The 27,956-nt window shown below is 35.0% G+C and overlaps 1 protein-coding gene across 1 annotated transcript; it reads left to right on the forward strand.

Annotated features, from left to right (window-relative positions):
• The first annotated feature begins 1,924 nt into the window (after window positions 1–1,924).
• Window positions 1,925–27,600, forward strand: LOC125663224 (multiple epidermal growth factor-like domains protein 10). The gene is made up of 9 exons (XM_056147626.1): window positions 1,925–2,000; window positions 2,235–2,468; window positions 17,215–17,406; window positions 21,395–21,526; window positions 23,942–24,079; window positions 24,299–24,442; window positions 26,959–27,096; window positions 27,175–27,281; window positions 27,394–27,600. The coding sequence occupies exons 1-9, from the start codon at window positions 1,925–1,927 to the stop codon at window positions 27,598–27,600; spliced, it is 1,368 nt and encodes a 455-aa protein (XP_056003601.1).
• The last annotated feature ends 356 nt before the right edge of the window (window positions 27,601–27,956 follow it).

Consider the following 27,956-nt stretch of genomic DNA (forward strand, 5'->3'; position numbering starts at 1 on the left):
TTGAACATTAAAAACAGTTACTTTTCCTCACAATGCATTCTACAGATATATATTATGTAATAAACTAGTTTGATAGTTATCATAGTGATCATAGGAGCTTAGTAATACTAAAACAACGTATCTTCTATATTTATTTTAAAAATCACACAGTGTAATTCCTACAAATATACTTCTGCTGTTTAATAACATTTTTTTCCATCTTCAACTATAGTTCAGATGGACAGGATATTACTGGTGATGTCAAAGCTATTGGCAGGAACGAACTGAATTCATTTATTTAAAAAGTTTCAATATTTAGAGCCCCGATTCTTCAATTGGTAATAGGACTTCATCTCTATGATTATTTCTAAGATTATTCTGGGTGATATACTAAATATGAAAAAGTTAATACTTTGCGGTAATATACCAGACAAATGATAAAATTACATGTATATTAGAGACATAAAAACAAAAAGGAGAGAGAGAGAGAGAGAGAGAGAGAGAGAGAGAGAGAGAGAATTGATAATCATTGATTGCAATATTCATGAATGTATGCATATACGGGAAGTTTAATTTTCCATCCCCTTTCATTCTGATACATTTTTTATTTCCCATATTGTTTTCTTTACATGTTAAAATTTTCGGCTGGTCCGGGTTAGGACTAATGAATGACCCCCCCCCCCCCCCCCCCCTCTAAAACGATGTTACCGGTACCTGCTTAGCTCTCTATCTCCCTCTCAGTCGAAAATAAAATAAATACAAGTTATACTACAACATCATTGAATTTACCGAATAATTCTTTGATTTAACCTTCACAATACATGTTTATGCAAGCGGACTATCTAGGCATTGTTTTCCATCTTCGCTAGCCAAGATTATTCGTCCACGAAGGCACAGTTGACCCAAAACCCATTGCTAGCGGAGTTGAGATTAATTTTACCCTGTCTTATATTATAACTGACCAAAACCTAGTACGTTTCTCTTACAACTTTCATTCAGAAGACGCACAGGTTTGTGAGTCACTGAATAAACGAGAAAAACATCTGCATTTTTATTTCAATCGTTGTCAACTGAATACTTTGTGGTATTTCAAGACTACATGTAGTCGATTCAATTTATTGGATCTCATCACCATTATGCGATGGTATAGAAAGATATAAAGACAAAAAGCTGTTATATATACATTTAGTAAATAATACATGAGTGTAATAAAGTATTTATCAAGTTAGAAAAAAACCGTGTTATTATTAATGTGAAGTATGGGCATTCTAGGTAGGGGAACACATTTTATTTTATTATTTTCTTAATGAAAGTACGGAGTTTTGTAAAGTTTCTTTAAAAGTAAAGATATTTTTAATTTTCATTTGTTTAGGTAATAAAATTTGATTCTTTGCTCGCATTGCATTACAGTTGAGTACATAATGAATTGCATTTCCAATGTAAACATGTATATAACAGACCTCAATCACCTATTCCTAATTACAATGGAGACTTTACGTTAAAAATAAACCACTGCTTAGGGTACACATTTGTTTGAGCTGCTATTTATCAAATTGAAATTACTGGCATGTGATTGTCGTTCTTCATAACCCTTCTTTTATTTAGTACCGACGAGTGATGGGAATGACACAGGTGTTTATATACAGGATGTCGAGAATTTGGGCGTTTCATAAAAAAGTGTAAACGTCTACAGGGAAGTCTACATACGGATATGTACCGAAAACACCAACGTATCATTAAACAACAATTACAAGAATTGAATGATGTATAGCTAATTTTTAAATAATGAATGATTTTGGGGGGGGGGGGTGCATGCATACTGGCCAAGCAGAAATGTTTTTGGGTGAATCATTTCGGAAATTATTTCTTTGTTTTATCACACGGAAGTACACGGTGGCATCGACAGAGGTACAGGTGACATCCACGGAGATGCACGGTGGCATCCATGGAGATCTTTCGTAGACTTCATTGTCTACCTCGCGCAGAAAAACAAGACTTCAAAGCTGCCAATAATTTCCAAGGTCCACCGTGTTTGGGGCAAATTTGTTCCACCGCGTTGCGTGGAACACGCATAAAACTCGTGTCGTGTACTGTATAAGGACAGTTTGGTCCGAAATTGGGCGGACATTTAGTGCAGGTGAACAAAATTGGACGAACATAAAGGGACTCAACGCGTATCCATGAAAAATCATATAGCTGCAGATTGTATGATTTTGTACACGTGATCATCGAATACATGTTTTAATTTTTTATAGACAATATTGCCTTCAACAAACCAGCATGGCAACTTCATCAATTTATCCCAGATGACGACTTCTTCAATGCAAGTAATGCTGTGGATGGACGTAAGTCTGACCTTCGCGCCTGGCGCGGTCAGTGTGCCATTTCGGATAATGATCAACGGACAGCCACATGGAGAGTGGACCTACAGAACATCCTCAGTATACGTCACATTACCATTTATTACAGGACAGAAAATGCTGCATGGGGTAATCTAGTTCTTAATTCGTCACATTTTGATTAATTACAGCACGAGAATAATGCATGCAGTAACCTAATAAAAAACTATATTTTCGATTTTGAGAACATGGACGTGTTGATCTTGCTTATGTACATTTTTCATCAAAACAATGAATACTTTACACACTTTTACAGTTCTCTAACATTGAATCCGCATCGTAATCGCACAAAAATTTACTCTATTCCACTGAGCGCTTTATATACCTTATTTCAAGACAGTCACATGGGGAGTCCTCTAGGTTCAGTCTATACTTGGATTTTTCAACATCTGAATATAGACTAAAACTATGATTATTGATGTAGCCAAACACAGGCACTTTAAACCACCACGGGGCATGTATAATAGTCTTTCCAAATCATGCCGCCAGTTCCTTAAGCTAACATTTCCAACTTATTTCAAGTTCAAGTATACACCGGGTATTTCCTACAAATATACATCTACTATTGTATCCATTTTGCAGTGCCTAGATATATACCATATTATACTTAATCTACCTGGGTGTTATTATTATATCTCCGAACACAAAGTGTCGGAGACATATTGTTTTTCCTCCGTTTTTTATTTTTCTTCTTATTATTTTCTTCTTATTATTATGTCTCCGAATACAAAGTGTCGGAAACATATTGTTTTTGCTCCGTTTCTTATTATTCTTATTATGTTTCCGAACACAAAGTGTCGGAGAAATATTGTTTTTGCTCCGTTTCTTATTATTCTTATTATGTCTCCGAACACAAAGTGACGGAGACATATTGTTTTTGCTCCGTTTCTTATTAAATCTCCGAACACAAAGTGTCGGAGACATATTGTTTTTGCTCCGTTTCGTACTATTCTTATTATTATGTCTCCGAACACAAAGTGTCGGAGACATATTGTTTTTGCTCCGTTTCTTACTATTCTTATTATTATTAATGTCTTCCTTTCCAGACGGAAGACCTTATAGTGATTATACTGTTTATTAAGGTCTTCCGTTCCAGACGGAAGACCTTATAGTGATTCTACTGTTTATTATTATTATTTTTTTTTTCACTGAAGATTTCTCAGAGATGGCTCGATGGATTTTCTTGAAATTTTCGCGGATGATAGAGACTATAAATACCTCCAGAGGTTTTTTTTTTCATTTTTTTACAATTCACTTCCGTTCGTCAGATATGTCCGATTTCCGTTTTTTTCAAAAATATTTTGTACGCGCGAGATCTCAGAAACGGTAAAAGATTTAGATACCAAACTTACAGGAGTGATAGACCTTAAGGAGTAGGCGAGTCGAATTTGGTTAAGCACGTCCGCCGTCACTTCCTGTCGTCACCGGAAGTGATCAAAAAATCGAAAATTTCAACTTTTCCTTTCTTTATAAAAACTTGCATCACTTTATTGCATCTCTTTTGCAGTTTCAAAATATGTAAGTCCCACAGGAAACAAAAAGGACAATTTCCGGTTATGAGAGAAAATCGAAATAAATTGAACGTTTTCATTTCCCATAAATCTCGCTTGTGAATGAAGTATTTGAAATACTTTTCAAATATATCGCCTACACCGACAATATCTAGAGTAACGTCAAATATCTTTGTAAAATCTGCTTCCGGTCCCGCGATATCCTGTCCTCAAAATGAGATTTTGTTTACGAAATTGCTCAGCAACAGTTAACATTAAGGCACTAAACTTTCAGGAATGACAAGTAGGTTTGTCGATTATGGTTAACTTCGTCAACCGTTACTTCCGGACCTCACCGGAAGTGATCAAAAAAATTGAAAATTTCAGATTTTTTCTTTTGATGCAGAACGAACATTAGCTTATTGTTTCATTCTTGTTCTTTTGAAATATGTTGACCCTACCGGAAGCAAAAACAGCAACTTCCGGTTTTGTGAGAAAAAAGTGGAAAAATTTAGTTTTTGACTTTGTCTTAAATCTCGCTTGTATATCGAGTATTACAAATGATTTTCTTGTATGTTATTGATATTGCAAAACATTGCAAATGTCTAGAGTAACGTAAAGTATTTTGGTGAAATCTACTTCTGGTCGCGAGATTTGCAGTCTTCAAAATGAGAATTTGTTCAAGCCAATATTCTGCAAATGTGAACGACTGAAGTCTCAAATTTTCAAGACTGATAGTCAGTCATCAGTGCGTTTGCATCATGTGAGAATCGTACGTAACCGTCACTTCCGGTCGTGACAGGAAGCGATATGAAAAATATAATTTTTTGAAGTTTTTTTTTTGGACAGATATTGGGGCTATTATGAATGATGATTAGGTCTTGTTCATGTAAAATATGTCCACCGGAAGTGCCGACCGAAAAACCGGAAGTTATCTCAAACATGTGTATTTTTGTCGAAAGCTAAAAGTATGATTAGTTGAGAATTATTAATATGTAGAATAAAATATTTATTCAATTGGAGGTCTTCCGGTCATGACCGAAAGTGAATATCAACAACAGGAATCATATCGTGTTTTTTTTTTTTTTGTAAGGCGCAACGGTACATTTCGTGGAATATATTTTTGAAAATTCCAATGCATTTCACAAATTGGAACCGAATTTGACTAAAGCAATCTGAACTGCAGTTTGTTTCCAACATTGATAACCTTAATATCAACGGATAATGTGTGAAGAAAATAAAAGTCAATTGTAATAAATGGGTTTTAAACTTCCAATCTCGACAGGAAGTAGTATAACGGAAGACCTACTCATTACTAGTAATGAGTTTCTAGTTATTCTTATTATTAGGGTCTTCCGTCTTCAGCGGAAGACCCTTCTATTATTCTATTGTTGATTTTTCACTTTTCTTCTTCTTATTATTATTAAGGTCTTCCGTTCTTCATGGAAGACCTTATAGTGATTCTACTGTTTCTTCTTCTTATTATTATTATTTTTTGACCAAATTTTGTGCAGGAATTTTCTCGAAAACTATACAGTGGTTTTCAGTGAAACTTTCAGGAAAAATGCATTTTATTATGATCTTTGTTTATCACAATAAAAATTGAGAAAATTTCATTTCGGTTCCAAATTATGGACAATTTCCTGATTTCAAATGGAATTTTGTCTGCGGGTGATCTACAGGAAGGGCTAAAGATATGAACTGGAGACTTATTAGAGATGATAGAACATGACTTATAGATTTGCATAAGCACTATTTCGTACGTTGTCATCACTTCCGGTCGCTACCGGAAGGGAATTTAAAAAATGGATTTTTTCAACTTTTTTGTTTTTTAATGTTTTTCTTTGATAAAGGTAAGATAAATAGAGACTCTTTATAGAATGCTGAATATGATATGTGTTTTTAAATTGATCAAACCAAACTCTAGATATTCGTAGTTTAAATTTTGAAGTGAGGTCCTCGCTAGCCTAATGGTTAACGTGGTGGATTTCCATGCGGACGACCCGGGTTCAATCCCCCAGATTACTCGAATATTTGTTTCCCACTTTATAACAAATGAAGAATTTAAGGTTATCTACTGGACACGGAAAGAACGGAAGACCTTCTTCTTGCCATGGCAACAAGTTTCTAGTTATTAATATTATTTTTTTTTTTTTTTTTTTTACCGATTTTGTGCAGAGGATTTCTAAGAGATAGCTAGATCGATTTACTTCAAATTTTTAGGGTTGATGCATTGCTATCTGAAGTTTATATCTTCTTTTGGATTTTTGAAAATTCACTTCCGGTTGGAAGTTCTTCCCCTTTTATCGATTTTCAGATGACCATTTTGTCCGGCCAAAATCTCAAAAACGATAAAAGCTAGAGTGCTGAAATTTTCAGTGATGTTAGACAACATGTTGTAGTTGTGCACATTGGTTTTAAAAAATTCCGGAAGTGCCTAGTATGGAAGCTCGGTAGGGGTCAAAAATGGAGTTTAAAAAAGTGTCCCATTTTTTCCACGTTCTAAATCATAACTTTTTAATGATAAATATTTTGCTTAGACATATATAACAAAACTTGTACAGTTTATTGAGATTTTTCGTGTCATATCAAGAAATTGGCCCATAGGCCTCATGGCTCCCCTGAAACATTGAATTTCTGTTACAATCATTAACTTTTTTCTCACGAAACTTTTGATAAGACATGTAGAATAAAAGTTGTTCAGTTTTGCAAGATCTATCTAATGATATCAAAAACTAGGCCTCAGGGCGTCATGGCTCGCCTGAACAGTCGAATTTGTATCACAATTAATAACATTAATAACTTTTTTCTCGAGAAACTTTTGACAAGACATTTAGAACAAAAGTTGTTCAGTTTCGCAAGCGTTAACTAACGATCTTAATAAATAGGCCTACAGGTCTCATGACTCACCTGAACAGTTGGGTTATTGTTGCAATCTATAACATTTTTGTCAAGAAACTTTTAATAAGACATCTAGAACAGAAGTTGTTCAGTTTTGCAAGATCTTTCGAACAACATCATGAAAAAGGCGAACGGGCCTCATGACTCGCCTGAACAGTTTGATTAGTGTCACAATCAATAACTTTTTTGTCGAGAAACTTTTGATAAGACATTTAGAACAAAAGTTGTTCAGTTTTGCAAGATCTTTCAAACGATGTCAAGAAAAAGGCCCACTGGCCTTATGACTCGCCTTAACAGTCTGATAAATGTCGCAATCAATAACTTTTTTCTCAAGAAAATTTTAATAGGACATGTAGAACAGAATTTGTTCAGTTTCGCGAGGTAAATCTAAAATGATATTTAAAAAAAAGGCCTCCGGTCGACATGACTCGCCTGATCAGTCGAATTTGTATCGCAGTAAATAACATTATTAACTTTTTTGTCGAAAAAAAGGGTGACCCCTTTCATTAGTGGCCAAAAGCTGCAGATATTATTGAATTCATAGCACTTAAATGATCAATATTTGTAAAACATTACCGAAGCTAAAGTGTACGTCTAGACAATATATTTGTATCATTATTTATGAACGAAAATCTCAGTCAAATTCTTATCTCATCAAATCTAAAATTGGACGGAAGACCCACTCGTTTCTCGCAACGAGATCGTATCTAGTTATTAAGGTCTTCCGTCTTCAGCGGAAGACCCTTCTATTATTCTATTGTTGATTTTTCACTTTTCTTATTATTATTATTATTCTTTTTTTTTCCTCCTTACCGATTTTGTGCAGAAGATTTCTCGGAGATGGCTGGATCGATTTGCTTCAAATTTTCATGGTTGATGCGCTGCCATTTGAAATTTGTACCGCCGTTTCAATTTCTGAAAAATCACTTCCGGTTGGAAGTTATTCCCCTTTTATCGATTTTCAGATGACCATTTTGTCCAGACAAAAACTCAAAAAGGACATAAGCTAGAGTGCTGAAATTTTCAATGATGTTAGACGACATGTTGTAGTTGTGCACCTGGGTTTTCAAAATTTCCGGAAGTGCCTAGTATGGAAGCTCGGTAGGGGTCGAAAATGGAGTTTATAAAAGTGCCCAATTTTATTCCACGTTTTAAATCAGAACTTTTTACTCGTAAATATTTTGTTTAGACATATATAACAAAAGTTGTACAGTTTATTGAGATCTTTCGTGCCATATCAAGAAATGGGCCCACGGGCCCCATGGCTCGCCTGAACCATTGAATTTCTGTTACAATGATTAACTTTTTTCTCACGAAACTTTTGATAAGACATGTAGAATAAAAGTTGTTCAGTTTTGCAAGGTCTACCTAATGATATCAAAAATAGGCCTCCGGGCGTCATGGCTCACCTGAATAGTCGAATTTATATCACAATAACATTAATAACTTTTTTCTCGAGAAACTTTTGACAAGACATTTAGAACAAAAGTTGTTCAGTTTAGCAAGTGTTAACTATCGATGTTAAGAAATAGGCCTGTAGGTCTCATGGCTCACCTGAACAGTTGGGTTATTGTTGCAATCTATAACATTTTTGTCAAGAAACTTTTAATAAGACATCTAGAACAAAAGTTGTTCTGTTTTGCAAGATCTTTCGAACAACATCAATAAAAAGGCGAACGGGCCTCATGGCTCACCTGAAGAGTTTAATTATTGTCACAATCAATAGCTTTTTTGTCGAGAAACTTTTGATAAGACATGTAGAACAAAAGTTGCTCACTTTTGCAAGATCTTTCAAACGATATCAAGAAAAAGGCCCACGGGCCTTATGACTCGCCTTAACAGTCTGATAAATGTCGCAATATATACTTTTTTTGTCAAGAAAATTTTGATAAGACATGTAGAACAAAATTTGTTCAGTTTTGCGAGATATATCTAGAATGATATCAAAAAACAGGCCTCCGGACGACATGACTCGACTGATCAGTCGAATTTGTGACGCAGTAAATAACATTATTAACCTTTTTTCTCGAAAAAAGGCTGACCCTTTAATTAGTGGCAGAGAGTCTTTAATTCATAGCACTTAAATGATCAATATTTGTAAAACATTACCGAAGCTAGATTGTACGTCTAGACAATATATTTGTATAATTATTTATGAACGAAAATCTCAGTCAAATTCTTATCTCATCACATCTAAAATTGAACGGAAGACCCACTCGTTGCTTGCAACGAGATCGCATCTAGTTATCATGTCTCCGAACACAAAGTATCGGAGACATATTGTTTTTGCTCCGTTTCTTATTCTTATTCTTTTCTTCTTATTTTTCCTCTTCTTTAGTGAGAAATTTGTCCGACCGATTTTATGAACATGCTTCGACTGATCAACTTCAAACTTTGTTAGCTGATAAAGGGTCATTAGGAGGGGTGTAATCAACTTTTCAAATTTTCAAAATGGCCGCCGTTTCAAAATGGCGGACAAAAAACGTCAAAAAATCAAGGTTGTCGGATTTCAACCAAATTCTATTTCTAGGGTAATTTAGTGACCCCGAGTCCATTTCTACCATCAACATTTTTTTTTGAGCCGCCATTTTCAAAATGGCCGCCGTATACCAAAATATTTGAAAGTGTTAAAATCTCTACAACACTTGGGTTCTGGGGTCAATTGAGGGTCCACAATTCATTTCTAACATCAGTATTTCCTTCCAATTATTTTTCAAATGTTTCAAAATGGCTGCCATTGAAGAAAATGGCCGCCAAAAATCAAGTCCTTCGGATTTCAACCAAATTTAGTTTCTAGAGTTCTTCGAGGAGCCTGAGTGCATATCTGGCATCAAAAACCATTTCTGACATGGAGAGGTGTTCGGAGACATTTGTGTTGGCATCCCAACACAGTTATAGCTCGTTATTATTATTTTCTTCTTCTTATTCTTATTATTCCTCTTCTTTAGTGAGAAATTTGTCCAACCGATTTTGTGAAAGTGCTTCGACAGATCTACTTCAAACTTTGTGAGCTGATAGGGGTCACTAGGAGGGGTGCATTCAACTTTTCAAATTTTCAAAATGGCCACCGTTTCAAGATGGCGGCAAAAAAACGTCAAAAAGTCAAGGTTGTCGGATTTCAACCAAATTCTATTTCTAGGTTAATTTAGTGACCCCAAGTCCATTTCCACTATCAGAAAAAAAATTGAGCCGCCATTTTCAAAATGGCCGCCATATACCGAAATATTTGAGTGTTAAAATCTCTACAACATTTGGGTTCTGGGGTAAATGGAGGGTTCACAATTCATTTTTAGCATCAGTATTTCCTTTCAATCAATTTTGAAATGGGGGCCATTGAAGAAAATGGCGGCCAAAAATCAAGTCTGTTGGATTTCAACCAAATTCAGTTTTTAGGGCTTTTTGAGAATCCTGAGTGCATATCTGGCATCAAAAACCATTTCTGACATGGGGAGGTGTTCGGAGACATTTGTGTTGGCATCACAACACAGTTAAAACTCGTTATTCTTATTATTATTTTCTTCTTATTCTTATTATTCCTCTTCTTTAGTGAGAAATTGGTCCGACCAATTTTGTGAAAGTGCTTCGAGAGATCCATTTCAAACTTTGTGAGCTGATAGGGGGTCACTAAGAGGGGTGCATTCAACTTTTCAAATTTTCAAAATGGCCGCCGTTTCAAGATGGCATCCAACAAACTTCAAAAACTCAATGTTGTCGGATTTTAACCAAATTCTATTTCCCGGGTAATTTTGTAACCCGAAGTCCATTTCCACCATCAAAATGTTTCAAAATGGCCACCGTTGAAGAAAATGGCGGCCAAAATACAAGTCTGTCGGATTTCAACCAAATTTAGTTTCTAGGGTTTATGGAGGGTCCTGAGTGCATATCTGGCATAAAAAAACATTTCTGACATGGGGAGGTGCTCGGAGACATTTGTGTTGGCATCCCAACACAGTTATAGCTCGTTATTCTTATTTTCTTCTTCTTATTATTCCTCTTCTTTCCAGAGAAATTTGTCCGCGCAATTTTGTGAAAGTACTTTGACAGATCCACTTCAAACTTTGTGAGCTGATAGGGGGTCATGGGGAGGGGTACAATCAACTTTCGAATTTTTCAAAATGGCCGCTTTTTCAAAATGGTGAACAAAAACGTCAAAAAATTAAAATTCTCGAATTTCAACCAAATTTCAATTCTAGAGTAATATTGTGACCCCAAGTCCATTTCTACTATCAAAAAAAAAATTGAGCCGCTATTTTCAAAATGGCCGCCATATACGAAACTATTTGAAAGTGTTAAAATCTCGACAGCATTTGGGTTCTGGTGTAAAATGAGGGTCCACAGTTCTTTTTTAGCATCAGTGTTTCCTTCCAATCTATTTTCAACTGTTTCAAAATGGCCGCCATTGAAGAAAATGGCGGCCAATAATCAAATATGTTGGGTTTCAACCAAATTAATTTCTAGAGTTCCTGAGTGCATATCTGGCATCAAAAACCATTTTTGACTTGGGGAGGTGTTCGGAGACATTTGTGTTGGCATCCCAACACAGTTATAGCTCGTTATTATGTTCTTCTTATTCTTAATATTTCTCATCTTTAGTGAGAAATTTGTCCGCGCGATTTTATGAAAGTGCTTTGACAGATCCACTTCAAACTTTGTGAGCTGATAGGGGCTCATTAGGAGGGGTGCAATCAAATTTCGAATTTTCAAAATGGCCGCCCTTTCAAAATGGTGGCCAAAACGTCAAAACATCAAGGTTTTTGGATTTCAACCAAATTCTATTTCTAGGTTAAGTTGGTGACCCCAAGTCCATTCCCACTATCAACATTTTTTTTGAGCCGCTATTTTCAAAATGGCCGCCATATACCAAATATTTGAAAATGTTAAAATATCTACAACATTTGGTTTCTGGGGTAAATGGAGGGTCCACAGTTCATTTCTAGCATCAGTATTTCCTTCCAATATATATTCAAATGTTTAAAAATTGCCGGCATTGAAAAAATGGCGGCCAAAAATCAAGTACGTGGGATTTCAACCAAATTTAGTTTCTAGAGTTTTTTTAGGAACCTGACTGCATTTCTGGCATCAAAAACCATTTCTGACATGAGGAGGTGTTCGGAGACATTTGTGCTGGCATCCCAACACAGTTATAGCTCGTTATTATTCCTCTTCTTTAATGAGAAATTTATCCGCGCGATTATATGAAAGTGCTTCGACTGATCAACTTCAAACTTTGTGAACTGATAAGGGGTCATAAGGAGGGGTGCAATGAACTTTCCAATTTTCCAAAATGGCCGCTGTTTCAAAATGGCCGCCAAAATCGTCAAAAAATCAAAGTCGTCGGATTTCAAGCAATTTTTTTTGGGGGGGGGGTAATATTGTGACCCCGAGTCCATGTCCACCATCAAACACTTTTTTTGAGCTGCCATTTTCAAAATGGCCGCCATATACTGAAATATTTAAAAGTGTTCAGCATGTGGGTTCTGGGGTCAATTGAGGGTCCAGAGTTCATCTCTAGCATCAGTATTTCCTTCCAATCAATTTTGAATGTTTCAAAATGGCCGCCAAAAATGAAGTCCGTCGGATGGGGAGGTGTTCGGAGACATTTGTGTTGGCATCCCAACACAGTTATATCTCGTTGTTCTTGTTCTTCGTATTCTTTCAACTATAGTCCAGTTGGACATGTCATTACTAGTGATGTTGATATGGTTGAAAATAAGGACTTCAAATCACTTATTCTAAAATATCCTAAATACTTCATCTCCATTATGGATTCTGTCAAGGATCATGCCAGATGATGGGCTAAATATGAAAAAGAAGAACTTGATACATTGTCAGAATGGATTAATGGTAAAAGAGAAATATTAAAATTCCGCATTAGACATATCAAAACAAAAGTAGGTACCGTATTTCCTTCTGTGTTTAGTAAACCAGAAGTGATAAAATAATTAGATAGGTTACATGAGGAATATGTTTTGCTTCCACCTGACAAAGCTTCGAACGACATTGTATTTGTTTGTAATGCTCATTATTACAGCTGTATTATAAACGAATTTTTTTGGTAATCGTACTTATGCTTCAACTCCCCTTTCAAAATACGGAATTCTTCAAAACCATGCTTCAGCTTCAAATTTATGTAATAACGTTAATGTAATAAGTACTTACACTGAATTCCTCAACTTCATAAAAACTCTCCTAAGCAAACAAAAATTGTTGGATCAAACAAATGTTTTACCAAGTCTTTATCGTTGATCCTCACGAAAACATCAACATTTGTGAAGAAGAAACTTCAAACGCACTGTGCGACTACATATACCAGAAGTGAAATGTGGATTTTAAAAAAAATTCTAAAGAACTTAAAGTAAACTTGAAATTACATACCTTTTCCCAAATCAACAATATCAAAACGTATGATTTTTCAACATTTTACATGACCGTTCCTCACGATAAATTAAATACTTGAAGTTTTGAAATCATAGACAGTTGCTTCAACAAAAATGGAAAACGCAAATATTCTTATCCAGTGATCAGTCATCCAAAAATATTTAGTTAAACACCACTCTGATACCAACCACAAGTACTCTGAAATCGAAATAAAAAATATGCTGGAGTTACTCATTGACAATATCTTCGAGGTCTTTGGTGATCAGGTCTTTTAACAGTCTGCTGGGATACCCATGGGCACGAATTGTGTTCCCTTGTTAGATAACATGTTTCCATATTCTATGAAGCATAATTTATTCATTTTTTTATTTACCTGAGGAGAACAAATATCTTATTGCCTTCAATTCGACATTTTGATATATCGACGACGTATTATCTATTAACAATAATATTTTTTATTCATATGTCGATTCGATTAACCCAGTGAACTCGAAATAAAATACACCACAGAGCCGTTTACTTGTGCTTCATACTTAGATGTTTTATTGAAAGTAAATATTAACGGCAAACTGACAACGCAGTTCTATGACAAACGGGATCATTTCAGCTTCCCAATCGACAACTTCTCACATTTATGTAGCAATATTCCATTATCACTTGTATGTGGTGTTAATTTATCTCAACTGATTCGATACGCAAGGTCTTGTTCTTCCTTATGGTCAGTTTTTAAACCGAATCAGGATAGTGACAAACAGGTTAATGGTGCAGGGGTTCCAACAGTCTAGTTTTAAGTCAGCATTTCGCAAATTCTATGGTCGTTATCACGATCTAGTTTGTCAATAAAATATATCATTGGGGCAAATGCTGTCTGACATGTTTCATACCGATTTTATGTCGTTCTTGGCACACTGATTTTGACTACGGATACAGTACCCGCAACGTTATTCTTGACATTCCTATCGTGCTCTATCGTGCGTGTATCCTATCGTACCGAGCCTGTATCCTATCGGATTCTGCGTGCATCCTATCCTATCGTGTATCAGGTTTTCCGTTTTCCATCGTGTTTTGCGTTTATCAGGTCTATCGTGTATCGTGTTTTGCGTGTATCAGGTTTTCCGTTTATCGTAAAAATTGTTTATCGTGTAGCTTCGGTAACTATCGGTATCGTATATTAAATCTAATGAAAAAGTGCGATACTTTCCGAAAGTTTTATTCGTTTTGTTAAAGAAGCTATTTTTAGGAATCGAGGAAAGACAGTATGTTTCAAGGAGAACATAAAGCTGTCGATTTTAAGGCAGAAAGAGAGCTTTGTCTGTCCAGAGAGGGTGAAAATTTATCACAATTTCATTCTAAGTAGTCTGGAAAGTAGGCAGTGGTTTGCCGAACAAACCGAGGACAGTAAAACTGAAAATTCCTTCATCTGGAGTTCATAAACATTTCCTTGTCTAAAAAAAAATATTTGTAATTAACGCTAACAGAGAAATAGGAAGTTCCGATCTGAAAGGAAAAGTCAGTAAACTAAATTGTTTATTACATATAGTTTAATAATGTTTCTATTTCTTCCGATTTTTTTTTCACCTGTATTAAACTTATTTACCAACTACTGAACTTGTGCGCGTTCTTATCTATCTGATTTTGTGTATCACCCGTGTTTTGACAGTAAATATTCTCAGGGACATTGTATTTCACACATTTAGAAGATGACATTTTGAAAGAGTGCAAGGGTATTGCATCTCCCAAAATTCTACTCAATTGGGCACGATTCAGCTGTCATCGTTGGTTTTTTTTTTATTTGTACATGTACACATGTACCGATAGTCGTACGTGTAGATCTAGAAATATATGCTGGTTTTGATGATTATTTGATTTTTTTACATGCTAAACACAAACATTTTAAAGCGTTTCTAAATTGCGAATCTAAATCAAGCCGGGTTTCGTATATGTTTTTTAATAGTTTATTTATTTTTTTGTTAACAATTAAATATCAATTCATATGAATATGTTCCAATTACTTATGACTATCAATTATCACACATAGTGTAGAAATATCTAACATATGAACATATGGTGTAGTGCAGTGGATTGTTTTAAAACGGTCATTATGAAAATAATTGTAGTTGTTGAATGAGCGGTGAACTCAGAGCTTGATGCAAAATAACCCCCCTCCTCGCTACACACAAAATATTACTTGGTTTTATTTGATATTCAGGATAATAGACATTAGAATAAGAGAGCTATTGAAGCTATTGAAGCATGCTATCACTACATTATATTACATTTTGTTGATTCCCTGTTTAATTGCTAAATGCTCGGCATCAAGTGTGAATGTCACGGGTCCTCGGAGATGACCTTAAAAACAGACGCCCCGTGTCACAATAGGTGTGGCACACTAAAAAACCCTCACTGCTCAATGCCGTAATTGCCGAGCATATGCCTAAATTTAAAAGCTCTTTACCGGCCATGATGACATCTCCATATGAGTGAAATATTCTCGAGCGAGACGTTAAGCAAGATAAAAATCAATCACTCCCTGTATAAATCATATATTAAACACTAGGTGACAATATACGTTTTAGAATCATTGACTGAGAAAATTCATATAGATATCAAATAATGTATTCAATACCGTATATAGCTTAGTTTTTGAATTTTAGCGTTAAAAAACACATAAATATAATTTAAAAAACCCAACAAAAATAAACGTACAACCGTGGATAAATAAATTATACGTTTTAGGTATATATTGAATATTGAAATCCTTCAATATTATTATCAACATACTGTAATTATTTTGTACGTATCAAACTTTCGTTGTCTAAATTGTTTCTAAATTTAAAACATTTCTATCAGGTTTTCCGTTTATGGTGAAGATCGTTTATCGTGCTTTGCGTTTATCAGGTCTATCGTGAAGATCGGTTATCAGGTTTTGCGTTTATCAGGTTTACCGTGTATCCTATCGTATCGTGTGTGTATCCTATCGTATCGTTCGTGTATCCTATCCTATCGTGCGTGTATCCTACCCTATCGTGCGTGTATCGTGTTCTATCGTTTATCATGTCAAGAATAACGTTGCGGGTACTGTAACTCCGTTTACCTGATTAAGATATAGGGTTCACGGCAGGTGTGACCGGTCGACAGAGGATGTTTAATCCTCTTAGGCACCTGATCCCACCTCTGGTATATCTAGGAGTCCGTGTTTGCCCAACTATCTAGTATGTATTGCTTGTAGGAGTTAAGAAATTGGTGATTGTTCGTTATTTTCACTTTTAATACAATGTACAACCTGTCAATATGTCGAATTCTCTCTGACGTGTTTCATATCAAACGTTAGCCCCCTCTTTATATACTTAATTTAACTACGGGTTACTTCATTTATTTTATAAAGATATAGGGTTCGCGGTAGATGTGACTGGTCAACAGGGGTTGCTTTCTTCTCTTAGTGTCTTCACTTTTTCGTACATAGCAATTAACTCTCAAACAAATATGACTGCCCTAAGTAAAGATATACAGGATATATAGCAGACTAAATTCACAGACTCCTTTTCATGTTTCACGGTCACTGAGAAAGAATATACAATATAGTCATTTTACGTAAATTTTTCACATGCTGTATTTCATATCATGTGCCACAAACATTGTATACTATATCAGATGGATATTCAATTGTCTTCTGTTATTAACTACAAAAATTTCGATTCCTATGTCTCTGTTAGCGGCGGAATACACACATTAAACGAGAAAACAACATTGAAACAAAATATTGTTACTAATGAATTTCTTCTAATTTGCCACACTTTTCACAAGGTGGGTATTCCATTATCTCCTTAGAATCCCAAATTCAAATATTAAACATATGTCTTTTCATTATATCATTTCCCCCTTTACTTGTACACGTACTTTGTGATTAATTTTCAACATTATAAAACGATGATCAGCTGGTATGATTAGTGTGTAATTCATATTTTATGGAAAACAATATTCATTGTTCATGTTTTATATATCAGATTCAACGAACCAGTTTTCCGGAAGATTTTTGGGTTTTACATTACACATATCAAACACAACAGAAAGAGCAGACGGAGAATTGTGTTTCCACGACACAAACTACACAAGGGACACCATACCCGCCGTCCTTAACGTCACTTGTCCAGTTCACGGACAATACGTCATCTACTACAACGAAAGAAAACAAGAAGGGGGAAATCCTGATGGTTATAGTCAATACGCATTTAATGAACTCTGTGAAGTAGAGGTTTACGGTAAATTTGAATATTTTGTGATTTCATTAAGATACAACTAATACATATTTCATCGTATACTACAGCACTACACGTTTAGTACGAATACAAATACAACGATTAATGAAGATAGTGATTTTTTTTTCAGAATTTTTGAAAACATTCTTCAGATTTCTGAATTTGACGGAATAAGTGTAATATATGGTCACCTATTTTAAACGCCATCATGTACAGTACTATATCTCAAAAATTAGTATCCCATATCATATCTCTCTAAAAATAAATATTAGTCTTGATATATGGCACATTGCAAGAACAGAGGAAGATAACACAATTAATGTTCGCATTTCGTAATAAGATTGATTTTAGACAGACATGGTGTCCGACAATGAAGACACTCATTATTATTTTTCTCCTGCACGTGCATTTGTGTTATTTAGAAATGCAAGACTTTTGAAATATCAGTCCGGTGGGAGAGCAGTTGACCGTATTGCAGTTTACATGATGACAAATCTGAACATGTGAATTTGTAAATTAGGTTTATATGATTCTTCTTTATGATGCATCGAGTTATCACTAATAGTTATCCGTTGCTATTTGATCCCCATAATGAATAAATCTTCAAGCTATTCCTATGAAAGTAAAATGTCAACAAATATATAACGACTAGAATACTGATTGCGATGTTTCACCTTCGAGCAAATGACATTAGAAATTATAGCCAAAGGCTGATGACACTGGATGAAAACATTGGCTTCCTCAAAACTGCCACTATGATATTGCAATCTTTCGAAAACGCGATGTTGATCTTTCTTTAATGGATTCCGCAGCGCGTTAATGACACAATAGTTCCACAAGTTTCCGTGAAGTTTCAGTCAGTGGGAAGCGTCTTAATTGTTCGCAAATAATCAATTAAGGTTACTACTTTTTGGTGCTTTTCATTTTCTATGACAATCAGTGATACATATGCACTATTTGTTACCAAGAATTGTATACCGTTCATTCTTCCAGAGAGTTGTATTCAACTATGATTGTGGTATTTGTTTGTGTTAATTTAACATGATTCCATGTGGTGATTTTTATATCAAAGACTATTGATTCCAATATTTTGCAAAATTTCGTAATGAGTGTCAAGAAAGGTGAAGATAACGAACAGTGACCAATCTCATAACTCCTATACACAATAAGAAATAGGGAGTTAGGTAAACACGGGCCTCTGGATATACCGGAGGTGCAATCAGGTTCCTAGGAAGAGTAAGCATCCCCTGTCGACCAGTCCCATCCGCCGTGGGCCCTATATCAAGAAAAGCCAAAAATGTTGACGTCATTGATTGAAAAATAATTAACAGTAATAAGTTTGGACAGAAACTATTCCTATAGAAACAATTTATTGAACCAATAAATCATATGAATTATGCCACGATATCTATCACGCTGCTTTCAGTGAAGGGCGATAAGTTTGTATGAAGATAAAATGCATTTATTTTTATCTGAAATAAAAAAGACAATTGTGTTGTTTGATATAATTTCTTTGGTAACATTATGATCCATCTTTGTTGATTACATTTCTTTCTTAAAATGGGTTCTGTATTAATAGCATAGATATAAGATATCAACATAAATTACAGTAGCAATGAATAAATATTGGCAATGGTTTACATAATTCCATTTAGTTTACGCAGTAGTATGGCCATCTCGATATTCATTTGATATGTAAAGCTATTCTTGACTGAAATATTGCGGAAATATATTAGAAACCACATGTTTACAAGAAGTTTCTGAGAGCCGAAAATCTGCAGATACTTCAGATTTCAGAGTTTCCGCTGCGCACCTACATGGATTCGGGACGCTATATGTCTACACACTCTGGGAACTTGCTGAAGCATGAAGTATCCGAACGGAATCTTGCCAGAAAGCATATGTTATACCCAATTCTCTGTATAATTTTCACAATGTTCAGTTTTGTGAAAACTACATTCATGATCAAGTGTAAGACGTTATTTACTCAACTTTGAACGGTCAACGATGTTAAAAACACTATAGATGTATGAAATTATGTACATGGATGTTACATCGCAGGTTTCCATCAATCATTTCAATTAAAACATTTTCTATTAAAACTTGATTTAAAACGAACCATTCCAAACTTATTCAATGCATTTCTCTCCAATGCCACATGTTAAAAGTTGGACTATTATGTAAAACCTATACGGTACCAAATTTGATGCACCAGGTGCGCATTTCGACAAATAATGTCTCTTCAGTGATGCTATATCAGAAATTAAAAGGGACAACAATAGGTTTGTTAGACCTGTAGCTCTGGACATAAACTTGATGGCGTTGTCAACATTTACGCCAAAAGCGGGCACGTAGCAAGAAATTAATCTTACATATGATGCTCTTATATTTCAAATTAACATGCAAAATTAAATCATATGGTTTGGTTGTCATGTGAGCATGGATCGATGAAGTGGATCCATATACTGAAAGAACTCCCTACTGCAATTTAGGAAGTCGAGGTTTGGAGAGATGTACATTACTTTCCTTTTCGCGCTTGTCAAAACAAATTCTGACAAATATGGAATCAACTTCTCCGGATTGCCTCCCACTCTCTTTGAAAACCTATGTTAAGTGATTGTAAGAAACATATATAATAGGTATTGTTGTCTGGAAATGAATGACATATTTTGATAGTTTATCCAATATATTGGTATACTATGAATGGGTATGTCAATTTTAAAGAATTCTTGGTAACCGATTTGTACAGTCGTGTTTAGCAAAAATTGCAGGTGATGTTTAGTTGGTATCTAAAACAAACTGTCAACCGACTTATTGTACGGAATAAACTTCATTCATATTTTTATGTAAATTAATCATTAAGACAAGGGAGTTGGCGAAAACAACCGAAACCCTCTTTTGCTATGTATACGTGTCCGGTTTAGCAAAATAAGCTTGAATGTAGTATTACTGGTTTTATAATTTCTTTACGGTGTGACCGTTGATGCAAGCGAAGGCCCATGCCATCTTTTAACACGACTTAGGCGATCCTTTTCACGTGGGAAATAAAACGAGGTTGATATAAACAGTGTATTGAGACTTCATCATTAGCTGCGATTGTTTTTCTTTGAATCCAAGGAATTATCTACAACATAACGTACGAAGGTATGGGGAAGCTTGTCTGGATTTTAATAACGTTTGTGGTACTTTCCAAACTATTTATTGGATTTATCTACGGGGTTGTCATTGAAGTATACCGCAGTGATGGCGACATTTTTCCAGAAGCATTATTGGTAGTTATTCGGCTGATAAAGAGCAAATCACATGACTTAATTGTGTAATCACTGGAGGGAACTTCGCTCGCTATTAACGATATCCTAACATTACTAACAATATTAATTGGGAAAATTGTCAATTTCACGTTACTGTTTTGAGCAATTTATAATGGTTTCAATGGGTACCTGCATTGTCAGCTCCTTTGTCGGTTAATGGTCAGATAATGCGTTGAGGTTTCCCCATCTGGCCGTGAAATTCTAACCGGATCCAGCACAGGTACTTAGATAGATCTTTGAACATATTCATATAATTTACATTTTAACTATCTCTTTACTTTGCCCATCTTGGTTTGTTGCGTTCTTGGTGATATGGATTTGTTTGATGTTATAGGTAAAACAGCCTAACAATCAATTGAAATGAATTACTTCGTCGTTTACTTTGGATAAATTGAAATTTCACTAAAACGTGTTTGTGTATAGGTCGGCTTCTGATATACGAAGGTTCTATACAGCATACTCACCTTAAGTATGTAAAACTTATACGGTACCAATCTTGCATGTCCATTGAGATAGTTAAATCTTGTACTGTTACTGTCTTATGATTTATGATATTAGGTTTAAACTATATAAGGTTAGTCCAAACAGGATTATTCGAAGTAAATATTTTTCTAAGACTATCGTGTACTTGGTTTTTAATGATTTAATTACGTTTGATATTTCATTCAAATTATATTAAGGTTGTCCTGTACCCGGTTACTACGGACCTGACTGTTCCATCCCATGCCCTGATACCTGTCGATACTGTCACATAGAGACTGGAGTCTGTCAGGGATGTAAACCCGGATACCAGGGACATCAGTGTGAACTACGTATGTCTGTTTCAGTGATACGTATTTCTTTTTATAAATTTGTTTTGCGTCCTTTAGGAATATCCCTTCTTATCCAATAAAGGCACTCGGAATACATAATAATTACCCGATTGTCGTTCCTGATTTCCTGAATGTGTACTTCCATAAGAGACCACAATCAGATTTGCAAATTAAAACAAAAAATACGCCCGTAGACGATTTTTTCCTTGCAACTGGAGGAGTTTTTGAATGAGGAACCATAGTCTGTTATACAAGGATTTCACTTTGAACTCATGATTACTCCAAAAGCAAGCCCTATCGACGATTTGTCATCGGAAAACAAACAAGCTCTATCAAGATCCCATTTATTCCGAATCGGTTCAAATAATTTTGACTGAATGATGCCCTGTAAGATAGTTTAGGGTACATTCTCTAGTGATAATAAGAGAAATAGATATAGTCATCTGCAATATTTCTAACCCTATATAGACATACATCATCGTTTTTGTTTGTTTTTTTTTTTTTGGTTTTTTTTTTCAAAATGGGGACCAGGTTGAATCTTTACACAGGCAAAAATTGTGGGCACCTCAATCCCCTTTTGTCCTACGTGCCTAAATTCCACCGTGACTCATATATTTTACAGCGATATCAAAATTTCCTTTCCACACATGGTGAACGCCGTACTTTGATTTCTTTTTCATTGGGATTTTTACATGTATCGTGTGCAGCTATTTCTGTTTTTAATAGGAGAATGTAATGATAAATATAAATGGCTACTTAACATTCTTTTTCAATAAAACTTGCTACGTTGGGGCCTATATGAAAAATAATATATGTTTAACGTTACTGGGCCTATTAGTATTTCTTTCTATTTTGTCCTCAATAAATAAGGAAACCAACGTGCAAAACTGTGCTTTAGTAGAAAGAACATAATCCCCCAACTCTTGTGTGACCGTAGAAATTAGTTTATTTCACTTAATACATAGACTTGTCAGTTCAATATCGCTAGAACGCTCCACCATTTTCTTTGGACATGCTTTTTATACAGAAAGTCGGGGATGTGTGTCTGATATGCAACTTTCAATATTCAAAGTTAGATCCATTCATCTTTAATCTATTTACTCATACCTTTCAAGAAAAAGAAAAAGAATTATCATCAGAAGACCCCCATCTGTCTATTTCCTAGTAAATTTCATTGATAAACAAATGAAATCATATAAATACTAAGTTATGAATGTATGTACTAACATCCGCAGTTGTGTTAAGTAAGGCCATGGAAATATGTCAGAAGAAAAAAGCATTTTAAACAGATTAAATTTTGACAAATTATGTACACACAACCCTTATATACAAAAACTATGTATATATAATTAAGTGCATATCGACCTCCCATACATTTTCACCAGACCGACAGTCTCTACATCAGCTGTACATCACGTGATCAAATGTCACGATAAAATCGTACCGTGTATGTATAAATAGTTCCATTGGCACGGTATCCAAATATCATTGCAAGTTGAAATTAATATAACTTCAAAACATATTAATTTCTTAATTTGAAAAGTGATGAGAGCAAGTTTATCGTGACTTGTAACATGTCCAATTTTTGCATTGAATATGCAAGATGCGGCGATGTTTGCATATACGAAGTTGAATATAGCCTGACAAACATGTTTTCTGTTGAAACCACAACTTGCTCCCCTAACGTCCCTTTTGCACTGAAGTTCACATGTCACATAAATCAAACATCTTTCACTCAAAAACCTCGGGGTGCCTTGCCAGTGATGAAATTTGTATGTACGGAAACCCTGTTTATGCAAATGATTTCATTGTGAAAGTCACTATATAAGTGCAGATCTGGAGCGATATCAAGATCACAATATAATATGAATATTACTTAAACATGTATGTTATATAAAGAAGAAGTTGAAAATATTTCAATATTAAAGATAATTAATATAACCCATTTGACAGAAACTTTTACACGAATGTGGTTTATTGTTTGACAGCGGTGGCAAATAACGAAAAAATATTTTGACATTTCCAACCGCAAATGGAGTGTAGATGTGTTATGTATGTCATGACCGTCATCACGACGTACTTTTCATTGTGACGTCATGTAATGTGCCAGTGCGGTAAAGTACATTTTTTACAGCACTGGTATTTATGAGGAAAGCCATAACTTAGCCGCGTCGTTATACAGTCAGCGTTTTACTCGTCTTCGTCGTACTTGCAGTTGGTCCGTAGTCGAACATAGTTGGAACTGCATCTAGTTGAAGATTTGATTTCTTATGCCAATTATTTCTTGCCAAAGTAGAGTGTATACGATAATGAACCTGAATATGTTTGCTACTTTATTTTTATTTTTGAGTACTGTTCAGGTAACATTAAAATTGTCTTTTAAAATTGTGTTATTTTTTGCACTGTAATCGATAGAATGTGACGGGCTAAAATACGGGGCTGGTTGTAAGGAAGACTGTGGAACCTGTCTAGGTTATACACAGTGTCACCACATAAACGGAACATGCCTTCAAGGATGTCATTTTGGATATGAAGGGATCCTCTGCAAAACTAGTAAGATCTAATATCGGAATGTTATTATTTCAAAAGAAAGGAAAACACCAAGACATCAATGGCGACAATATAAGTATCAACTTTAACATTTCATATACATATTTCAATCTTGTTTTAGAGTTGCAAGTTTCAAAACTTCTTTTGAATATGAAAAGAAAATAGCCCAAGCGAATGGTAAAATTGTTGAATTCAATTTTTACTCTCGTTTTGTAATTTCAGAATGTTCCCCATGGAAATTTGGAAAGAATTGTGCTCAAAATTGTTCTGAGAATTGTGTCAAAGATTCCATAATTTGTAAGGGGACGACGGGAGAGTGTATGGGTGGATGTCGCCCGGGCTGGGAGGGATTGCAATGTAACATGGGTAAATAAGTAGTGCAATCTTTGAAGTGCAGTTTCGCCTAAGAATGGCATCACGCATAAATATGCTGTAGGTGCGTTAATTGGTTGATTCAAGGGGTCTAACACCGTTGGGTAACAGCCAGTTTACGGTAATTAACGTTATGAAATATGTTCGATGTTGAAAGATTTTGGAGTTTCCTAATGAACCTACTCTTTTCCAAAAATCATATGAATGGTCTTTGCGTGCAAATGAACTTGCGATCCCAAATACGGTCGCCTTTTAACGTTCAATCCGATTGCCATGGATAAGTCCAAATTTGAGTTATAATATCAAGCTTTCTATATTAAGTCAGCAAGGTATGTGAATTAAACACAGACACCTGATCTCACGTCTGGTGTGTCCAGGGGTCCGTGTTTGCTCAACTATATATTTTGTATTGCTTATAGGAGTGATGAGATTGATCACTGTTCGTTATCTCCACCTTGCATGTTGTGATTTGGATATCTATTTTGTTTGATTTCAGTTTTATAGCCTGGTGTTCAAATAGTTAAATTACTTCAAGTATTAAAGTACACGATGTATTGAGAAATTGAAATTTCAAATCTTCAAATGCTATATCGAAATTCTCTAAGTATGATTAAAAGAAGCACTATTTGTACTGTCATACCTCACCCTAAAATACTTTAAAAAAGAATGAACAAGCTTTGCATTTCTATGTAGGGATTTTCACGTGCATGAATTGTGTTCCTTTGTAAACTAATCTGCTTTTATGCGACGTAGACTAATGTATTGTGATTGTTTTAAGGTGGTTTGCTATTTTCTTAATGATAATGATCAATACGTTCTGCAACAGTTACAGTACCTTTGCCACTTGATATTCACTGTATGATAAGCAATTTGAATCACGTTCTGATTATTGTAAACAATGACGGTTGACAAACTTAAAACTGAATTCCTTTTGAAAATTACGTGTGCAGTAATTGATCGAAAAAATCTTTTCATTTTTGAGTAAAGGATGAAAATGTTACAATATTTAAATTCGAACTAAACTGAAATGACGGAATTTAATATTGTTTAAGCATGGGGTTGTTTTCTATTGATTACATTGCATAAATGTAAATATTTCCATGTTAACTTAAAGGCAATTATTATTGTATGCATCAATCTACATTCGTTCCCCTTTGTTCCAGTTTAAGATATTTTTAATATCAATCAATTTAAACTTTCATTTTGGCAAGTAACAATTCTCCTTTCCGCAGTGTGTATACATGAATATAAAGTACGAAGAGTCTGAAATGTAGAATCTGAAATCGAGGCCAAACCGTTCGTTCGAATCTTGGACCAAAGCGTTCCGTTCTAACTGAAAACTGTTCCGTTCCCGATAAGAACTGTTCCGTTCTCGCTGAGAATTGTTCCGTTTACACCGTTCAGTGTCGGCTCCCAAAACAAATCCCTTCGTTTCATACCCTTCGTCGTTAATTCACTGTTCCAATGGTGTAGTAGTACACTTCAGGGTCTTCAATCTTATGTAGCTTATTCAGGAACTAATCCGCTGTCTCCATTGTCTGATTCAAAATTATGCTCTAATCAAATATGCTATTTATTCCTTATTTTTAATCCAAACTTATGGGAGAAGACCTACATAGTGTATGGCTGCTGTTTTATCCTTTGGAATTTAACAATAAAATATGTTTGAATTAAATCAATTGAAGCTCTCAACTTCATATTTGTCAAAATTACGAGCATAAAATATTCTTAACGATTAATTGCATCATTTCATAGAAATTGTTTGTGTTCTAAATGCGATTATTATCTCATGCAACTGATGTATAACATTCTCTTTGAATATTACATTGCATATTTTACCATATGCATGTATAACATCTGCAGATTAAATACCATGATAGAGTCAACACCGGTCTTTGCAATCCACTGGTTAGGGCGCTCACTTTTAAATTCGTTAAACTCGGTGCGGTTTGATACATATGTCAAACGGCTGACAATGGACGAAATCATCAATGTTCTTGATGCGGCGACTTTGAAAATGTTTTTTCATAACTGACAGATTCTCAAATTGGACATAGATAGTATAAACACAAGAAACATCAACTCCAAATTCACTCACAGCTTGGAACACAATATCATCTCCTAGTTTCTATTGGGAAACGAAATAAAAAAGAATAATACTATATAAACAGGTTTCAGAAATCATATTTGCAGAGTACTTTTTTACTATTATATGCCAGTGAGATTATTTATTGAGTATCATAAAATGATTGTTGACTGATGAATGATATATACATGTAGTGATTGGTGTTTAATTGTCTGACAATTGCCACTTCTCTATCTCTGGAAGTAGACATTTATTAAGAATGTGTTGACCGCCAATCGGATAGTAAAAGCATGTCAGAAAGTATAAATAGCGGTCGCTTGATAATCAATTTACATAGTTCCATTAATTAATTGGCTGGTACAATGTCATACTTTTTTTTATTAGGACATAGTAACTAATATACATCTTTATCAATGATTCACAGTATGCTTCGATCGCAAATATGGTGAAAATTGTAGCCAGTCCTGTGGTAGGTGTAAAGGCCATAAGAAATGTCATCACGTCTATGGAACCTGCTTCGATGGGTGTGACAGAGGATTTAATGGGATGTTATGTGGAGAAGGTAATATAACAGAAGAACTGATATAATTTCACGGAATACGTATTCTTATATATTATATGTAAAAACGAAATATTTCAGAGTGTGAATCGCAGTACCATGGGTATAACTGTGCAGATAACTGCAGTACAGCATGTGTCAATCAAACCTGTAATTCCATTGACGGAACGTGTTTACAAATGATGACGGTGAGCAATTACAATCAAGGTTGAAACAATAGATATACAAGTCAATACTCAATGTTGATGAACTAAACATTGTGCTGAGCGTATGTACAAATCTATACGATTCTTTCATCAGGTACAAGAACAGAAAGTCGGACCTGAAGATATCAATCTAGTTCCTATCCTAGGTGGTGTTGTCGGCGTGGCATTAGCTTGTTTGCTGGTTGTTGTAATATTGTTGATGCTGAGAAGGTACTCACTGCTCGTGTCTACACTAAAACTGATGTATAAAGAAGCTGCAAGTGATTTTTTGTATCTGTGGAATCGAAGGTTCATATCCTAACAATTGGAAATCGTTTCCATAATCCTTCTGTAAGATTAGTGGATATTCCTTTGATAATACAATATCCCAAAAATAATACTGAAACAGTGTATCTTGGTATGTATGTATAAATGCAGGGTAAACAAGAATTTGAAGTTACATACCCTGAAGCATGCTACTACATCAGTGGAACGGTGAACAAACGCTGACAGGTTTAAACGGAACGGTTCTGATAGGGAACGGAACACTTTGAGATTGGTAGTGAACGGTTCTAATAGAGATGCTGACGCGTTGGCCCTATATAGGAACGAACCGCATGACTCCCATTTTAAATTCCGCATTTCGGGCACTTTCAGTACTTTTATTGATACATAGAC

This window comes from Ostrea edulis, chromosome 8 (assembly GCF_947568905.1).
Source record: "Ostrea edulis chromosome 8, xbOstEdul1.1, whole genome shotgun sequence".
Lineage (NCBI taxonomy): Eukaryota > Metazoa > Mollusca > Bivalvia > Ostreida > Ostreidae > Ostrea > Ostrea edulis.

Coding starts and splice junctions, on each gene's coding strand:
- LOC125663224 (XM_056147626.1), top strand. CDS start 1,925: ATGGAGATCTTTCGTAGACTTCATTGTCTACCTCGCGCAGAAAAACAA. Junction 2,001..2,234: donor AGCTGCCAATAATTTCCAAG/GTCCACCGTGTT, acceptor AATTTTTTATAG/ACAATATTGCCTTCAACAAA. Junction 27,097..27,174: donor TGGGATGTTATGTGGAGAAG/GTAATATAACAG, acceptor GAAATATTTCAG/AGTGTGAATCGCAGTACCAT.